General features: G+C 40.7%; 1 protein-coding gene across 1 annotated transcript in view; it reads right to left on the minus strand.

Moving 5' to 3' along the window:
* AK5 (adenylate kinase 5) overlaps nucleotides 1-12,331 on the minus strand; it is a 129,226-nt gene that overhangs the window by 35,963 nt on the left and 80,932 nt on the right. Inside the window, exons 9-10 of the mRNA XM_048496872.1 lie at nucleotides 8,723-8,765; nucleotides 3,525-3,569 (exon numbers count right to left, since the gene is read on the minus strand). Of these exons, the coding sequence (XP_048352829.1) occupies nucleotides 3,525-3,569; nucleotides 8,723-8,765 (88 nt within the window). The remainder of the gene's footprint in view (nucleotides 1-3,524; nucleotides 3,570-8,722; nucleotides 8,766-12,331) is intronic.

Below are 12,331 nucleotides of genomic sequence, written 5' to 3' on the forward strand. Positions count from 1 at the left end.
GGTTCTTCAGAGTGCATCTGCTCTTAACCACTACACCACGCTAGCTAGAGTCTTGAAATCATGGATAGGAATTGCTTCATATTTAGTAAATTTCACTTTTCCAAAACACTGATGGGCCTTCTCTAGGCCTTGCTTCAATGCATTTCCAACAGCCATCATAATAGGGAGGTTTCAAAAGTGGTCCAAAAAACATGCTTTTACCTATGCGCTAGTAATGAGATAGAGACAATAGCTCATATATTATTGCATTGCCAATTTTATGTAGATGTTAGGAAAAATCTGATACCACCTTGGTTATTTTGACGTTTTGCCCATTCTTGTCTCCTTAATTGCTGAAACGAACTTTTAGTTAATTTCTTGTTAAAGGATAAAGATCCCAAAATTACATATCAAGTGGCAAAATATCTTTATATTGCCACAAGATTACATCATCCTAAGGTTTCTTGCGCTCAGATATTTTAGCTGTTTCTGCATGTTTTAGTCTGCATAATTAATATTAGCATGACCCCTCAAGAGGGAATGATAGCATAATTCTTTATATATAAATATTTTGTTTATACTAGTCAACAACTAAAGAAACATATTGCTTGATTGGCACAATTCATCTCAACCTTCTTTTGTTGGAAAACAACATTTCAATTCAAGCCATTATCCTGGCAATACAATAATAGTTACCAGTTATTCTTTAGCTAAATGTGTAGCTTATTCAATCAGCTGCTAATGCCGCAATATCATAAAGAATGAACCATAGCCAATATTTGTCAGCAGAAGTGGGTGTGGATGTGCAGTGGTGAAACTGTACAAAAGGACCTTCTTTAATTGATTAGCATTATCACTGGCTTCTGGAAGCTGATTCCAAGACTAAAAGCTAATTAACACAACTATTTTCATGGATGTTGGATCTTGAAGCTACTAGGAATGCAGTATTTGTGTGTGATAGCCATCATAGTTGCCTATCTCATGACTGCTTGGCATTGGCATATGGGACAATTCATGACATGTATTGGTAGAGTTGGTAGTCATAGGCTGCAGTCACTGCCATGCTGCTCTATTGTGAGTTCATTGTTGCTGTAGATGCAAATTAACAGCATCAACTGTGTGGCCACATAGAGGTCTCCTACTCACTTTTTCTTGGCCATCATCTTCCTCAGACCCACCTCTCCCCAACCCAGTGCTATCAGAGGACATGTTGCTGAGCTTCAAAAGACTGTGGTTGCTATTTTTTTAAGCTGGCAAAAAGCCCTCCAGTGGCATGGTAGGAGAAATAGTGACTATGAGGAATGATAGCAGTAAAATCGTGACAGTGTATTTGGGAGCTTCAAAAATGAACACCTTCTCATCCAGATGGTATGCCAACCTATTAGAACTGAAATATTTCTGGAAAGATTGTAACAAAGCATGTTTGAGAAAAGTTAGAGCAAAGGGGGAAAAGTAGATGGTGGTCAACTGGAAAACAATGTGAGGATACCCCCAAACCACTGCTGTAATCTGGAAGCCAAATGGGTGTAAAACAACTATGTGGATGAAGCTTTAAGGACAACTTATATCATAACTATTCACCAAACTAGCAGCCACAGAGAAAAAGTTAACTTCTGGTAACTTTATATTTTTTGCCCTTGTGATTTTTAAAGAGATTGTATTAGAAAGAAGCAAAATAACTAGCATCACCAAAGAAGTAAAGCAGACACTACTGCCATTTAGTATTGGGTATTTAGTATCACCCAGGGGCCTGCTACACAATTCATGCTTTAATATGCAGTGAATGTAAAATGTTATTGTTATTTGAAAGAGATGAAAGCCAGAATCACTCTTGCTTGAGTATTTCTACTCTGATGTTTGGTTCCAGTGAAATAATTTCACTCTGTTCTGAAGGAATTGCTGTACAAATGCTTGACAATTTCTCCTGGATAACACAGACGTTATGTATTATAAACAGCAAAGAAAACACATCCTTCTTGTGATATGTTACTGATTGCCATAGCAACTTCACATCTTTTCAGGACCTTCATATGTATGAAATGTGTTAGTCTCAGCCTATCCTCACTTAGCAACAAAACAAGGCTGTAGGGTTGGGGAGCTTCAGCTTATAGTGTCTTTTGAATACTGACAGGTTCTGGTTGATAAAGGAGACTCTTAGGCTCTATATCTTGTAAAAGTAATTCTGTAGTAATATGCCTTGATCTGGATAGCCCAGGCTAGCCTGATCTCATCATATCTTGGAAGCTAAGCAGGGTTGGCCCTGGCAAGTTCAGAGTTGCTACTCAGAGGTAGGCAATTGCAAACCATCTCTGAAGTCAGCTGTGATTTAGAGCTTTCAGTGAAGGACTATGGCAGGCTGATGTCTCTGAAAGAAAAGAGAAATACCACTGGTCTGCTTGGGAGTTCAGCAACTGGGAGACCTGGCAATTACACCTATGCACACAACCAGAGGTGGAGCGAGGGGAAACTGTGCCTGGGGCGCACGTGCGCCCTGCACCCCTGCTGCAGCATTGCCCACCTCGCCCTGGAACACCCCCGGAACACCCCGCCATGCTCCCTCAATGGGCCGGCCACACCTTCGCCACTGCTCTGCCCGGGGCATCACCCTCCTGCCTTGTGGGCGCTATGCCACTGCTCAAAACTGAAATGGAGCTGATATGGATATTAAGCCTCTCCTCAGAATTGTTAAGAGGAGTTCAGTTGTTATGAACTGTATTTGCATATTTCAAGTATGAGAATGTTTGTATTAATTGTTGAGAAGGGGATATTGTGTTTATATTGATTGACTATTAGTTTGTATTTTGGTTTCCTGTTATAAATGTTATAATGGGTGCTATATAAATATTATTTTTTTCAGAATTGTTAAGAGGCCTGTAGCTGGAGTTCAGTTGTTATGAACTGTATTTGCATATTTCAGGGCTACCCTTGAAGGCTTGACAATAAGGAGAGAGGGCTCAGCAAAGAACAGCAAAACTGCAAGTCCGTCAACAGTGCCACAGGACACAGCTAGAGGGAACTGTAAAGGACTGAGACCCTACTAGTCTGTTTTGCATAGCAGGCCAGAACTATTATATGTTGATTATTGTTCTGTATTGGTTTGCCATATTTCATTGTTATACTGCACACTATTGTTTATGAAATAGAAAACAGATTTAAAGTTTCTTTTGTTGTAAGTCTGGTGAATGTTAAGGGTCACAATGTGGGATCACACTGTTCTCTGAGCAGAAGACTCTTGGGGATCAACCAAAGAACTTCTGTTATCTCTTGCTAAATTTCTGCTCTCTGCAGTAAAAATACAGATTGAGGTAATGTCCTGATTATAATTTATTCTGATGCTAAGTCTTAAATTGCACATTATTTTAGGATGAGTTATGTATATTGTGATTAATTCTATAATAGTGTTTTTTTCTGCTTATGAATGCCTGTGAATTGTAATAAAGACTGATGGGGGATGAGGGATGGGAATCATAAACAAGCATTAACCATAACACAATACTGGTGCTCTAGTTGCCTATAGGATAACTGTTTCTGAAGTTCTTACTTACCGACTACGAATATTATGCTTGATCTCTTCATATCTTTTGAAAAATCTAAATTTAAAAAAAATCTACTGGTAAAAACTTCACTACTTATATAACCAAGTTTTGCAAATACCATCATAAGAGCAGTCTTTTTAAAAAAAATAAGGTTGTGTTTTCATCTAGACCATTAACCTGAAACAATAGTTCATCAGCATGCTCATTGCCCAATTTTAAAGCACTACCGTAGTTGTGATACATATAATTTCATGATAGATATTTTTGTGAGTGTGTGTGTGTTTGCCAAATATAAAAATGGAACAAACAAACTATTCTGGAAAACAATAGTTCCACCAGATTTAAAAGATCATCTAAACAGTATAATTCATCATCATTCATACTCAGCATTAGTACAGCCTGATTCAGAATGTTTTGCTCTTCAGTCTAAAATCTAGACTTCACTATAGTCCAGCTGAAGCCAGAAAAATATTAGAAAACAGTTCTTGCTACAACAGAACAACTAGCCCTTCTCCCCACCTCCAAAATGAGATTCAGTCAGAAATATTTTTTGAGGAGTGGGGAAATGGGGAGAAGAGTTCTGCTACGCACAAGGATCTCTACACACAACTAGTAGGTCACTGATCACAAACAACCTCATTGATTTAAATGGCAGGGACCTAACTACATAATATGTATCTGACAAAGGGAGTTTGACTCTCAAAAGCTTATATCCTGCACATTTTGTGGGTCTTTAAAGTGCTACTGCTCAAATTTAGCTGTTCAATTACATAATACTTTGCTCTTATCCCATTCTTCCATGGGTCCTGTCAACTAGATGTGTGCTCTTAGTTTAACTCCCAGGCAGACAAGGGAACAACGCGGATCAAGAATGCAGGCTGGGAAGGGTGGTATATGAATTTAATAATAATAGTAATAATAGTAATAATAGTAATAATAGTAATGATAATAATAAACATTCCCTCCAGGTGTAATTTTCTGGATTGAAAAGAGCCTGAGGGAGCTACTGTAGCAGAAACTTACATATACTGATGAGCTACACAGATAGTGATAGAAATCAAGTTCTGAACATGGCACAGCAACTGCATTTCTGGTCTGCCAGCACCCAGCAGTGAGTCTCATACCTTTTAACTTAGTCTCCTTAGCAATTTGTTCCAGTTATATTTATAGATGTTTTCAAGGTGTACTTGGATTTTATAAATGAAATATTTATTTGGTTTTCTACATATTTAATATTAATTATGTTGATAAATTGGAAGCCACTCTGAATGTGTAAGGGGATGAGCAGCATACAGATTTAATTAAACAAACAAACAGGACCCTTGGCAATCACAGGCCGTCTGTGAAGATAATATATTATGTATTTAGACCCTCACAACATTTAGGCCTATTATGCACATATGTGTTCCCTACTTCAAACAGTCTGTTGCTGTGAATCAGATTTTTAATTACACAACAGCTTTGATATATGATTTGGGTGGGACTTTCTCATATGCAATTGCTCTGAAATGTTTTTTTTTTCAAAGGGAAGTCCCATGTTTTCCAGGTGCAGGGAAAACAAAACTTTTTTTCCACTTTAAAGGGAAGGTGAAGTAAATGTATGCACAATGCCTCCTTTGGGGTTTTTTCCTGCCTCCTCTCTCCTCCTTTTCCCCACCCATAGCAGTGTCCTCCTACACTTGCATCATCTCACCTTCCTCCCACTTTTCTGTCCAGTCCTTTCCTGATTCCCTCCAACCTCCATTTTTGTTCTGCTCTCTGGTCGAGTGACTTCCAGTGGATTTCAATTCAATTCAATTTGAAATACATTGATGCCCTGCCAGGGACTTCAGTGATGGGTGAAAAATAAGTACAATGTGCTGTGTGAAGGGGGTGAGGTCTGTTGTAGCAAGATTTCTTGTATGGACCTGTTTCTTTAAGTCCTGCTTTCACTTTCCATTCTCTCTGCAGCAAGTGAGACCACTTTTAGCGTGACTTTTAATTAGCTTTGCCACCAGAGCAGGACAGTGAGAACAGCTTTGCCCCAGAGATCTCTCCACCCGTGGCCAGTCTTCCCTTGTGCCACTTTGCATGCTTTCCCCTTGCCCCCCCCCCCCCAAGTTTCTGGCTGCTTCAAGTAACAGAATAGAAGCTCACTCATACAACACCAACCTGTAATTCTCTTGATATGTCAAGATATTGATAGAAAGAGAGCCTGAAAATAACAAGCTTGTGTTGTCTGCCGACAACAGCACCAGCAGCAGGAACTAGCGAAGATAGTGGTAGACAAGGAAGACGTTCTGGCAGCCATTGATAAACTAAATGTTACCAAATCCCCTGGCCCAGATTGCATTCACCCAAGAGTTCTTAAAGAGCTCAAGCATGAAATTGCTGATCTTCTCACTTTAATATGCAACTTATCCCTGAAATCAGGCTCCATCCCTGAAGACTGGAAGATGGCCAATGTCACATCAATCTTTAAGAAAGGATCTAGGGGGGACCCGGGAAATTACAGGCCAGTCAGTTTGACATCTGTTCCTGGTAAATTAGTAGAATCTATCATTAAAGATAAAATTATAAAACATGTAGAAAAGCAAGACCTGCTGAGAAAGAGTCAGCATGGCTTTTGCAGAGGCAAATCCTGTCTTACAAACTTACTAGAGTTCTTTGAAAGTGTAAACAGGCATGTGGACAGGGGTGAACTGGTGGACATTGTCTACTTGGATTTCCAAAAGGCTTTTGACAAAGTTCCTCACCAGAGACTGTTGAGAAAACTCAGCAATGAAGGAATAAGAGGGGAAGTCCTCCTATGGATTAAAAACTGGTTGAGGAACAGGAAACAAAGAGTGGGGGTAAATGGGAAGTTCTCACAATGGAGAGATGTCGGGAGTGGTGTCCCCCAAGGATCCGTTTTGGGACCAGTGCTCTTTAACCTATTCATAAATGACCTGGAAGTAGGGGTGGGTAGCGTGGTGGCCAAGTTTGCAGATGATACCAAATTATGTAGGGTGGCGAGAACCACAAAGGATTGCGAAGAGCTCCAAGCGGACCTTGATAAATTAGGTGAGTGGGCTCAGAAATGGCAAATGCAGTTCAATGTAGCAAAATGTAAAGTGATGCACATAGGGGCAAAAAATCCAAACTTCACATACACGCTACAGGGGTCAGTGCTGTCAGTCACAGACCAGGAAAGGGATTTGGGCGACTTAGTTGATAGTTCCATGGGAATGTCAACTCAATGCATGGCAGCTGTAAAAAAGGCAAACTCTATGCTGGGGATCATTAGAAAAGGAATTGATAATAAAACTGCAAAGATTGTCATGCCCTTATATAAAGCAGTGGTGCGACCGCACTTGGAGTACTGTGTCCAGTTCTGGTTGCCGCATCTCAAAAAGGATATTGAGGAGATAGAAAAAGTGCAGAGAAGGGCAACAAGGATGATTGAGGGACTGGAGCACCTTCCCTATGAGGAGAGGCTGCAGCGTTTGGGACTCTTTAGTTTGGAGAGGAGGCTGAGGGGGGATATGATTGAAGTCTACAAAATTATGCAGGGGGTAGAAAATGTTGACAGAGAGAAATTTTTCTCTCTTTCTCACAATACTAGCACCAGGGGGCATTCATTGAAAATGCTGGGGGGAAGAATTAGGACTAATAAAAGGAAACACTTCTTCACGCAACGTGTGATTGGTGTTTGGAATATGCTGCCACAGGAGGTGGTGATGGCCACTAACCTGGATAGCTTTAAAAGGGGCTTGGACAGATTTATGGAGGAGAAGTCGATTTATGGCTACCAATCTTGATCCTCCTTGATCTGAGATTGCAAATGCCTTAACAGACCAGGTGATCGGGAGCAACAGCCGCAGAAGGCCATTGCGTTCACATCCTACATGTGAGCTCCCAAAGGCACCTGGTGGGCCACTGCGAGTAGCAGAGAGCTGGACTAGATGGACTTTGGTCTGATCCAGCTGGCTTGTTCTTATGTTCTTATGTTCTTAAGTGTTGTGTGGAGGGGAGAGGAGAGGAGGAGAGGGGAGAGAAGGGGGGGAGAGAATGTCCGCTCTAGGATGATCCCCTTCTTTAGAAGCCTGTGGTACAGGGAATTGCTTCGCCTCTTTCATTTGGGAAGGGATTAATTTTGGAATAGTAATATTGACGTAAATGCAGCTTAAAGGGCTAAGGGAGCAGTCTTGACTACCTGGTGTAATGAAATCTGTGCCTTTAAGAATCACACAGCTCTCCAACTCTGCCTCCCAAGTGGGCTTCAGAGGCAATGGGACAACCAACAGGGCAGATTTGGGAGGGAGCAGAGTGGAATGGAGGAGTTCGCTGAGCCAATCCCTGCAATCTGCTATGCAGCTCAGGATTTTTTGAGTTTGGCTTTAAAAGATCTGAAAAAATTTTTAAAAGTAAAAAAAGCTAGCATGGCCAGGGTTTAGAGATTTTTTGGATTTTTTTGAACATTTTTGTAAACACTGCCCATTGGTAGGGTGTCATCACCATCACCTCTTCACTCTTCAGCAATACTTAGTGATAAGGAGACTAGGTTATTTCCTCCAAGCCTTCCCAAAAACCATCACTGATGTCACTTTTTGGTGGTGCACTTTGCAGTAACATGGGAATACTATGGTGCAATTATCTGCTACTGAGAAAGTATAGCCCATTATGATATTTTCATCTGTATGCCTCTTTTAGGCTACTTTCTCAGTGCGAAAACATTGAGGCAGAGCCATTCTTTCTCACTGTCCAGAATGAATGGTTCTAAGCTACGTGTAAGTAGCCCATAACATGATTTCTATGACAGCATTTTCCCCATAAACAGGGATAACTAGGAAAACACTGGAGAAAGTGTTAATATGGACTTCTGAAAGCCCTGGAATTCTCAGGTGAGAAAGGATAGCATTTCCTATATTTCTGCAATGTGCATAGCTGGTCTTACACTGCTTTTATTCAGTTATACCTTTATGAGAATACACATGTCCACATTCTCCTATTATAGTAACAGCACTATTCATATTAATGAAAACAGCATATTTGTATGCACTTGCATATGCAGATCTCTCTACAAAAACAATTGAAACAGTCCTGGCACAGAAGTTGTTTATGCACATTGGAGCTCTCCTACACCCCTGCAATGGAGTGCATGGCTACAAGTTTTCACATATGTATATATGCAAAAAGAATTCTTCAAATATCAAGTGGAATTTTATGAAATCTGGAAAAAAACTTACCTCTCATAATCTCAGGTCCAGAAAGATTTGACTGGTCACATACCTGTTAAACATATTCACATATTGGGAAAGGTTACTTAATCATTTTGGAAATTTTTATTCTGCCTTTCAAAAACTCTCAAGGCAGCTTAGATACATATATACTAACACAGTATATAACAGTTCATGCATTCCTACAAGTATTAATCCCTAACAGAATCAGACTAGACACCCTAAAATTTTGGCCATAATGCCACTCCCATAGAACTAACAAGCTTCACTGGTATGCTTTCAATCAGGCATACGTGGGCGAAATGGCACCCGGCATAACACCTGCTCAGGACGCCCCACCACCACCCCTGCATTCCCTGCACCCCACTTTAGCTGGCAAGGCCGGACATGGCGGCGGGTGTGTCAGGTGGGTACTATGGCCGCAGGCCGGCTCCTGCCCAAAAGTCAGCCTGCAGCCGCGGCTCACACCTCAGGTGGGCGCCTGAGGCCGGCTGCTGCCTTCCTGGCCTCCCCACTGACAGGGAGGCTGGCTCTCAGGCAGGAGCCAGCCTGCAGCTGCAGCTCATCAATGCGTCAGTCAGAAATCCTGCTTGAGCCAGTGTGGTGTAGTGGTTAAGAACAGCAGACTCTAATCTGGAGAACCATGTTTGATTTTCTGGTCCTCCGCTTGAGTGGCAGTTTCTTATCTGGTAAACCAAGTTTGTTTCCCCACTCCTACACATGGGCTAGTCATAGATCTCTCTGAATTCTTTCACAAGGCGTCTGCTGTGGGGAGGGGTGTAAGCAGCTTTGAGACTCCTTAAAAGTGGAGAAAATGTGGGGTATAAAAACCAGCTCCTCATCCTTCTTCTTTTTCTTCTTTGATTACTACTATAGTTTGTTTTTGCTTTATGAAGTTCAAGATCCCCAACTCAGGGAACAAACAAAGCAAGAAAATAGCAGTGACATGGGAACATTAACAGGTCCCTATAGTAGCATAGCCTATCATCGATTCTTACTTTGATGTACCAGCCTTCTAAACAAGTGATACCATTCATTTGAACAGGAAGGTGTACTTGAAAGGTAAAGGTTTGTTTTGTTCCATTCAGTTTAACACCAAGAATATTTACAGTCTTACTTAGACTGGGGAAGAAAACGGCAAACTATCCTGTAATCATAGTCTTCCTAGCAAACATGGTGTTGTAAAGTAGCAAGTATCATTTTTTTTTACAAAGCCACAAAAAGTCTACTGAAGGAAACGGCACCATAAGGAGACTGCAGTGGAATGTCCTGCACGAGCACTCTGTTGCTTCAAATGCCTCTTCATTTGCATGAATCTTAGGTAATGTTGTGGCAAATCAGGCAGGAGGAAACTATGTACAATATTAGGTTTCTATCCTAGGAATAGGATTTTGCCAAGCTTTCTAGGTTTCTTAGTTTCTTAGATATTACTTTTCTTATGAAGGTGTAGTTTTGTCTTAAGTTATTTTTAGATGTTGTTGACTTAAGGATCCAAAAAGACTCTGGGTTCTGAAAGGCTGGCACCTTTTCTCTCAGTACCACACAGATTCTCCACTGTTAGACATTCAACAGAAATGTCCCTCATGAGGTAAATTCAGCAGATCATTAATACACCAGACAGGAAATCCTTGTTTGAGTATAATTCTCTTCCTGATTGGCTTAGAAATACCTCTTCTGTCTCCCTGAAGACATATTCCACTCACCATTTATTTATCTCTCCACTATTCCATCTCTGTTTTGATCAATACATACATTTCTACTTCTTTTGACCAAGTATTTCTGCTCTAAGCATATGCCAACACACACCACAGATCAAATTCATTCTCTGGCTGAAATCCTCTCAGGATAGATTTTAACACACAGCTAAAGGACTTGATGTTAACAGTGGCGTAGCTGCCATGGGAACATCCAGGGATAAACACCATGGCCGCCCCTGTGGGAGTCACGTGGAGGGCGGAAAATCGCCCCGTCCTTCTGGGAAAGAGGAGGGGCATGGCTGGACCTTGGAGCCACGTGCGCATGCTACCCGGGGCAAGGCCTGCCTCCAGCCAAGCACTGAACCTGGAGGTTGGAGTGCCCCTCTCTCCCTGAGAGGGACCCTTTGAGAGAGAGAGAGGTGTACTCCATCCTCCAGGATTGGTGCTTAAAAAAATCAAACAAATGCTGAGGCAGGAGCCGAGTGCCCCCCTCCCTCTGAGGGGGACCCTGGCACAGGTTCCATGGGCAGAGCAAGCTTTCTGTCCACTGGACATGACACTATTCATTCCCATGTCCAGTTCCCTGTTGAACTAAAGGAGTGATATGGAAAGTTCCTACATTCAGGCTAGCCACATGTTCAAAACATTCATATATTATTGTCTCTAACGCAATATTGGTGCATCCAGTGGTAAAGTTTCAGTGGTAAAGATTACTTAAGTTAACACTATTCATTTTAGCACTGTTTTTCCTAGTTGCTCAAAGTGCTTTACATAAATGAATACTCGGGTTATTACCGTAAGTTAAAAAATAAAATTATAACAACTAATGCAACCACTAACAATGATAACAGTCCAGAAACAGAAGACTTGCCTTTCAAATGTTCTCAATTCATTCAAACATAAAACTGTTCAGAGACCAACTAGTCAAAATCTGGTATGACTGAAAACATCTGACTTGCCCAACGCTTACTGGAAGACAGCTCAAAAGAGAGGGAAGTATTGAAGAAGAGCCAAGTGGAAAACTCAAGCATATCAGTAGTAACCCAAAGAAAATACCACAGATCACAAAACTCATAAAACTGTGATGCCAAATTACAGTAAAGGCAGCATTGCTTCCAAGGAAAACTATTTTTTTTTGCATTTAGAATCAATTTTGTGGTGTTTAGCATACTAGTTTCCATGGAAACAAAACCTGAACAGATTGTTCATGAGCTTCAATAGATTTATGTTAACCATGTTACATCCCTAAAATTAGGGCAGCAACTGTTGGCAAAAAACAAACAAACCTGTACAGTATATTTATAAAAGTAATTTTATCTTGAAACGTCCTGAATATAAATCCCTCAGGATTTTCATCTCCTTGCTAAAGGTTTATCTGTATTTTGAACTTATCATAGGAAAAATGTGAACGGCAAAGTTATGATAACAGAGAGCTATATATCCTTACATATATCAGCAATCATTGCATGCAGAATATGGAGGACATGACTGGAGTTATGTGCATTTCACAGGGGAAAATGTATGCACATAGCCACTTGCCTATCAAAGTTTCTCAGTTGAAGCATAGAGCTTGTATTTTTGTGACTCAAGAATATCTGAAATAGGGAAAGGGAATACATGCAAAGAACTCCTTTATTCAAGGATTCCAGACATCATTTCTGACACTCCAATCTCTCATTAGCTGATAGATATGGACACTGGTATGATAAGCTTATTGTGGAAAATTTCAGCTAATCAGTAGGAAATATTTTGTATAGTAAAAACTTAGTACACATGAGCAATCTCCTCATTGTTCGTTATTAAAAAACTATTACATTCCACAGCTGTACAGACCAATATTATGACTGTCCTGATTGAAGCAACTTGAATGACTTCAATGAAGTTCACTTCCAAGTAAGTGTGCATAGCATGGCAGAGTTCA

This window comes from Sphaerodactylus townsendi, linkage group LG05 (assembly GCF_021028975.2).
Source record: "Sphaerodactylus townsendi isolate TG3544 linkage group LG05, MPM_Stown_v2.3, whole genome shotgun sequence".
NCBI lineage: Eukaryota > Metazoa > Chordata > Lepidosauria > Squamata > Sphaerodactylidae > Sphaerodactylus > Sphaerodactylus townsendi.